This window comes from Castanea sativa, chromosome 6 (assembly GCF_040712315.1).
Source record: "Castanea sativa cultivar Marrone di Chiusa Pesio chromosome 6, ASM4071231v1".
In the NCBI taxonomy this organism is placed as follows: Eukaryota; Viridiplantae; Streptophyta; class Magnoliopsida; order Fagales; family Fagaceae; genus Castanea; species Castanea sativa.
Window position 1 is genome coordinate 21244482 of NC_134018.1, and position 7124 is coordinate 21251605.

At 44.5% G+C, this 7124-nt stretch overlaps 1 protein-coding gene across 1 annotated transcript; it reads left to right on the forward strand.

Moving 5' to 3' along the window:
* Positions 1–3904: 3904 nt before the first annotated feature.
* On the forward strand, positions 3905–4501 carry LOC142639637 (uncharacterized). The gene has a single exon (XM_075813787.1). It carries the CDS (start codon positions 3905–3907, stop codon positions 4499–4501), a length of 597 nt encoding a protein of 198 aa, XP_075669902.1.
* Positions 4502–7124: the final 2623 nt, after the last annotated feature.

Consider the following 7124-nt stretch of genomic DNA (forward strand, 5'->3'; position numbering starts at 1 on the left):
TTGATAAGCTCCTTCCATACTAATACTATTTGTAAGGGAATTGGGCCCGGGTGATCAATACCGGCCCACCAAACTTAGGCCCGAGATCAGCTTGAGTACCAAGGCAAGACTGGGGAATTGAAGCTGGCTCAAACCTTGTGGGAATGGGCTCAGCCCAACAATAAGTATGTCAGGATCTAGAGAGCATTGTTCGGGGAATTGCTAAGCATTCGGGCCGATCTCAGCCCATTACTAACCGATAAGATAGTGGGAAATCAATGAGGAGACAGATAAATTCAGATCGGCCCAAAGTACTAGTAGTGCCTTTGGGGAGTTCGTTGTCGAATGCAGTTTGGCAGTAGGAACAAGTTTGGAGAGAATCTTCAAAAGACATGATTTTCTAGGGATTATGGGTGAAAGTGGGATTGTATGGGAACTGGTGAAAAATAATGAGTTGAATCCCACTAAGGGGAGAATATATAAAGGAGTGAGGGCAAACAGAAAAAGAAGGTTGGTTTTTCTAGGAAGGGAGAGAAAGGGTAAGAAGAGAAAGAGAGAGGGAGTAAACACAAAGGGGACGAAAACACAAAGAGAGCAGAGAAAGTAAGAACCAAAATCTAAGGGGAAGAGGTTTTGGGCTAGAAACCACAGGGACACTAGAGGTTGGGCTGTCTGGGCTATGTTTGAAGCAAAACCTGTAGGACTGTGAGGAAATCCACCAACAAATATGTATGGCACATGGCCACAGGCCCAATTACCTTGTGCCCAATCCGGAATAGAACCATAAACATTATCGGGCCTAGGCCCAATGTCGCGACCGGTTCACTATTCGCAAGCTTGGCCCGTAGCCATAGCCCATGTATGGGGTGATTGGTGGATTAGTCCTATGTTGCGAGGGTAGTTACTCAGTAGCTCGGGAGTGCCATGGGGTATCACGATGCCAAGCAAACTTCGAAGGTTGTCTCTAGTTCCAACGTCCTTTACACAATTTCCAACGAAGCAAATCCCTTGTCAAGAATAATCAATTGGGGCCCCACCCACACGAGTGAAACCAAAGGGTAATCATAAGCCTCCCACTAACCTCAAGCTATAAATAGGAGAAGGGAACAAAGAGAAGGGGTTGTAAATTCTGGGAAGAAAGAGAGAGAGAAAAAGAAGACGGAAGTAGTGAGAGTGGTTGAAGGGGAATAAGGGGAACAACAATTGGTGGGCCAATTCCTTATTAAGGATTGGCTAAGGAGCTACCCATAGTAAGAAACTCATTACCCACTATACAAATAAATTTAAAGCCCAACTCTAGGTCCGGTCCATTAAGGGAACTTGGGCTCGTACAATTGACATCATCTGGGGAAATCTCCTACGTAGCTATAATTCTGTCAAGAATCGAGTGAGGAAGATGTCCGAACATCACTCAGCCAGCTATGCCGCTAGTGGTTCGGGGGGGTCTTCTCAGGGTTCAAGTTGGCGAGAAAGAATGCATAAGAGAAATGGGGATTGAAGTCACGACCAAGAAGGGGAACACTCTAGTTCTAGGGAAGGATCGTCACAAACGTACCAATCAGTGTCGAAAATCTCTGGCCATGAACGTTGAAAGCTTGAATTTCTGTTAAAAACACAAGAGCTGTTCAAACCCCAAATAAAAAGATTACGGCTCAGTTGATTTTACATTAACTTAAACTAAGTGCGGAAAAGAGTAAATGCGAGCAAACAAACAATAAAACTACTCTAAGCCATATTTATCATATCACAGCAGTAAAATGAAAGCTAAAAGAGTAAGGAAGAGAAATGCAAACACAATATACCACGCCGATGTGTTATCAAAGAGGAAACCGAAGAACTTGACAAAAAACCTCTCCAGCACCCTTCAAGCAGTTTATCGATCCACTAGACAATAAGTTGGGATACACGACTAGCAAGAGACCCTCCAAGCCCAATCTACTCAATGCAACTAAGCCCTCCAAGCTCCTACTCCAACAAGGCTTCTCGGAACCGTGTCTTGTCTAGCTTTCTGGTTCCCGCAATGCGCCCGATTGCACCCGTCAAAGCTTGGCTTCTTCCAATACTTCCCAATAGTACCAAAACCTCACTAGACACTCAGATTGGGTGTGGTAAGTGTTTGGGCTATCAACCTTTCAAGGATATGAATATGGAAAGGGATATGGATATGGGAAGGTAGGAGTATAAGGAAAGCCACAAAGGATTGTGTAGATAATTGTAGGTATACAATCTCCAACTCTCAAGTGTGTTTGCTAGGGTTTTTTCTCTGAAAATCACTCCTCACAATATATGGATAATGTGAGTATATATATAGTGTAGGTGAAGACATGGTGGAGCAGATAAGCCAAAATAGCAAAATAGAATGTTTCGCGGGTATCTCACGAGAAGGTCTTACCCACGAGCTACTCGTGAAATCCAGTTGTCACCAAATTGTCAAGACTCTTCGCATTCTAGTCATGTGCTTTTCACGTGGCTTACTTCACGGGAAGTTTACTCGCGAGATATCCGCGAAAACCACTCATTCTTCAAATGCAAGTTTGAGTCTTCACACACACTCTCTCTCACACACAACCAATACAATTAAAACCCACATAAAATACAGGATAAACATGATTGAACAAAATTACAATCAAATTTGGCACGGAATTAAAGCTAACAAAAAATAGTTGTAAATAACAACTTTACAAATGTCATGATAGGAGGGATCAGGAGTTGGAACACATGTGGAGAAGGATAAGGGATTTGGAGCTAGAATTACATTATAGGCGCCCACAAAGGAATCGCAATAAGCATGCTGAAGGGTCTGAAACAGTAAGGGGCAGCCATGGAAAAGCATCCCGTTAATCAGGCTCACATCGGTCTCGGGATTGATCTCGAGGTTATGGCGATAGAGACTCGGTTTCCCCTGAGCGGCGAAGGCCTCGGAATGCCACGCTAGATGCTATGGGCCGAGCGTTACGTAAAGCCGCACGGTCACCATTTTCGGAAGTAATTGAACGGGCGCCCATGCCAAGTAGATTTACCAGACCCCCATTTATTTCTTACGATGGAAAAACAGACCCAGTGGAACATGTAAGTCATTATATACAGATGATGTCTTTACATAATCATAATGATGTGTTGATGTGTAGGGTTTTTCGGTCTAGTCTTGGACCAACCACTCTGAGGTGGTTTAATGGGTTAAGGAAGGGGTCAATCCATAGTTTTAGAGAGCTAATTCAGGAGTTCGGTGTTCAGTTCATGACTTGTAGTCGGGTACCGCAGCCAGTGGATGCTCTGTTATTTATGAAGATGGGAGCTGGGGAAACACTTCGGAGTTACACCAGCAGATACTAGGAATTGTACAACGAGATTGGTGGAGGAAACGAGAAAGTCATGGTAAGCACATTTCGGTTGAATTTGCCTAAGGATTCTGAATTACGAGAGTTATTGACAATGAGGCCTCTCGAGGATATGAGGCAACTTATGAAGCATATTGTGGAGTACAAGAGATTAGAAGATGATCAACAACAAAGCAAGGGGAAGGCACCAGTCACACCGCAGTATTTGAAAGAATCCCGGCAAGGGGGCTTTCAGTCTAGATCCAGGGGGAGTTTAAGGATCCAGGAGCCCGGTGCTCATACCAATGAGATTAATGTGACATTTAAGGAGCCCGTGCACAAAATTCTGGACCGAAAAAAGAACGAGCCATACTTTCGGTGGCCAAGCAAGATCGGGGGGAGACCTCTCCCGAAGAAATCAGAATTTGTATTGTACGTATCACTGGGACAAAGGATACACCACCAGGCAATGTAAAGTTCTAAAGGATCATTTGGAGGTGAGGTCGGTGCATTTGAAGGAGTTTGTTGTGGACCTTGGAGGTCAAGGAGCCGAGCAAACCTCGAGACCTCAGGGTAACCCTCTCTCACCCCTATTAAGCATGATAGAAATGATACATGCTACTTCAATGGGTACTCAAGTGACTCGTAGAAAAGGGGTATTGACCGTGGTGCCAGCAGAAAGTCCTCAAGAAGAACAACCATCGGGGAAAAGGATGAAGTATGTTCAGGAACCCATTGCCTTCAATGATGAAGATTTGGAAGGAACGGCCCAGCCACATGACGATGCATTGGTGGTTACGGCCTGGATTAACGGCTTTGTAGTGAAAAGGGTGTTGGTGGACCAAGGAAGCGGGGCTAAAGTAATGTATCTCGGTCTGTTTAAGGGGCTTGGACCGAAGAACGAAGATTTATCCAGGTATGATACACCTTTAGTTGGATTTAATGGCCGAATGGTAATTCTTAAGGGGCAGATTTCGCTCCCCGTCAATATGGAGGAGAATGAGGTAATGGTGACGTTCACAGTGGTTAATTCATTTTCCTCGTATACAGCCATTCTCGGTAGGCCATGGATTCATACAATCGGGGTAGTTCCGTCCACATTGCACATCAAAGTTATGTTCCACACCAAATACGGCATTGTGACGGTGAGGGGAAATCAGAAAGTGGTAAGGCAGTGCTTGGCAGTTGTTAACCGAGAGATATAGCAGAAGGAATTCATAGAGGAGGTTCCTTTATAGCAATTATTGGGGCCCCTAGGGAAAAAGGGGGCCAGTTGTGTCGAAGAGCTGATCAAAGTGAGAATATTGCCAAATAAGAATAGGAGCTTCCAAATAGGAGCAAATCTACCAAGCAAGGATAGGGTAGAAATATTATTGTTATTGATACGAAATGTGGATGTTTTTGCTTAAAGTCTGTATGAGGTGCCCGGAGTAGGTCCGGAGTTCATAGTTCACCGACTTAATGTGGACCCGTCATACCTTTCCCCCCCCCCCCCAAAGAAACAAAGGCCGAAGAGATAGACCAAGGAACATGTGGAATCTGTTAAGCAAGAAGTGGAGAGGCTGAAAAAGGAGAGGGTGATAAAGGAGGTTTTCTTCCCGGAGTGGTTGGCGAATACAGTAGTTGTGAAAAAGAAAAATGGTAAATGGAGGGTGTGTGTGGATTTTACCAACCCTAACCAAGCATGCCCGAAAGATCCATTCCCGATACCGAAGATCGATCAACTGGTAGACATAACGTACGGACACCCAAGGATGAGTTTCCTAGACGCTTTTCAAAGTTACCATCAGATCGCTTTGGCCACTGAAGACTAGGAAAAGACATCATTTATCTCTCCCGATGCGAATTATCACTATACCGTGATGCCATTTGGTTTGAAGAATGCTAGGCCATCTATCAAAGGAAGATGACTAGAATGTTTAGGGATAAGATTGCTCATAGGGTGGAAGCGTACATTGATGATATGGTAGTGAAAAGCAAAGTAGAGCAGGGGCATGTCAGTGACCTCACAAAGATATTTGAAGTACTTAGACGACATAGACTGCGTCTCAATGCTGACAAATGCGTCTTTGGAGTGGGGGCTAACAAGTTTCTCGGGTACATGATCACTCACCAAGGAATAGAAGTGAATCCAAACCAAATTAGTGCCATAGAATGCCTGAAGACCCCAAGCAATCCTAAGGAAGTACAAGTATTGACTGGTATGTTGGCCGCTTTGAACCGATTCATTTCAAAGTTTGCTGACCAGTGTCGTCCTTTTTATCAACTGTTGAAGAAATGGAAAGGATTTCAGTGGACCGAAGAATGTGAGGAGGCCTTTTAGGATTTGAAGAAGTATTTGGTATGGGCGCCGATATTGTCGACACCGGAGCCCAGTGAGGATTTATTCATGTATCTCTCTGTATCTAAGCATGCCGTGAGTGCCGTGTTAATGAGAGATTAAGGTATACAGCAGCCAGTCTATTATATTAGTAAGACTTTGTTCGATGCAGAGACCAGGTATTTGACCCTAGAAAAATTGGTGCTGGCACTAGTACATGCCACCCGGGACCTGCCCTATTATTTTCAAGCCCATACTATCTATGTGCTAATCGAGTATCCATCACAATCCTTGCTGAAGAGGTCTGACTTCACAGGCTGAATATCCAAGTAGGGGACTAGGTTAGGTTCATTTGACATACGGTATAGACCCAGAAGTTCAGTTAAAGGCCAAGTTCTTGCTGATTTCGTTGCGGAGTTTTTCCCGAGAGAAGAAATGGGGATCGCGTGCCATTTGGAAGTATTTGTGGATGGGGCATCCAGTGCAATGGGAGTGAGGGCCAGGATCGTTATAATCACGCCGAAAGGATTACAAGTGGAACATTCTTTTAGGCTGGGCTTTAAGGCTTCCAACAATGAGGTTGAGTATGAAGCCTTATTTGCTGGACTAAGAGCTATACTTGATTTGGGGGCGCAGGAAGTAGAGATTTACTCGGACTCATGGCTGGTCGTCAACCAAGTTCAAGGAAGCTTTGAGGCCAAAGATCCCTAAATGTTATATTACTTGAGGTTAGTGAAAAAAACCATGAGTCTATTCCAAAAGGTAAAGCTAATTCAAATTGCTCGGGGGTAAAACGGACATGCGGATTCTTTAGCCACGTTGGCGTCATCATTAACCAAGGAGGTACCACAGTTGATTAAGGTGGAAGCTATGAAAGAACCTAGTATTGATGTAAAGATAAATATCTCGATTGTTGTGATACTTGAGCCTTGTTGTATGGATCCGATAATTGAATTTTTAGCCAAGGACCATGTGCCAATGATGAGAAAAAGGCTAAAAGAATACGCAGAATAGCTGCTCGGTATTGGCTGTCTGAAGACCACAGACTGTACCAAAGATATTTTGGGGAACCATACCTTTTATGTTTGCATTCGAGCAGGGTTGACGAGCTCTTGACCGAGCTCCATGAGGGGGTAGGCAGTAGTCATGCAGGGGGACGCTCGTTGGCCCACCGAGTCCTGACCCAAGGGTTTTAGTGGCCTCAAATGCAAAAGGTTGTTGCTGATCATGTCCGGAAGTGTGAGCAGTGTCAGAGACATGCATCGCTGATACATCAGCCGGTAGGGAGTTTGAATCCTGTTAGCAACCCATGGCCCTTCGTACAGTAAAGGCTAGACATCATCATTCTATTCCCTCGAGCTACGGGAAACCGAAGATTCATCTTAGTGGTCATGGACTATTTCACCAAGTGGGTAGAGGCTGAAGCACTAGCCAATATTTAAGATGTAGACGTCAAAAAATTTGTGTGGAGGAACATAGTGACAAGGTTCGTAGTGCCAGATTCTTTG

What these genes read in the sequence shown, in the direction of transcription:
- LOC142639637 (XM_075813787.1), top strand. Translation starts at nt 3,905, where the DNA reads ATGATACATGCTACTTCAATGGGTACTCAAGTGACTCGTAGAAAAGGG.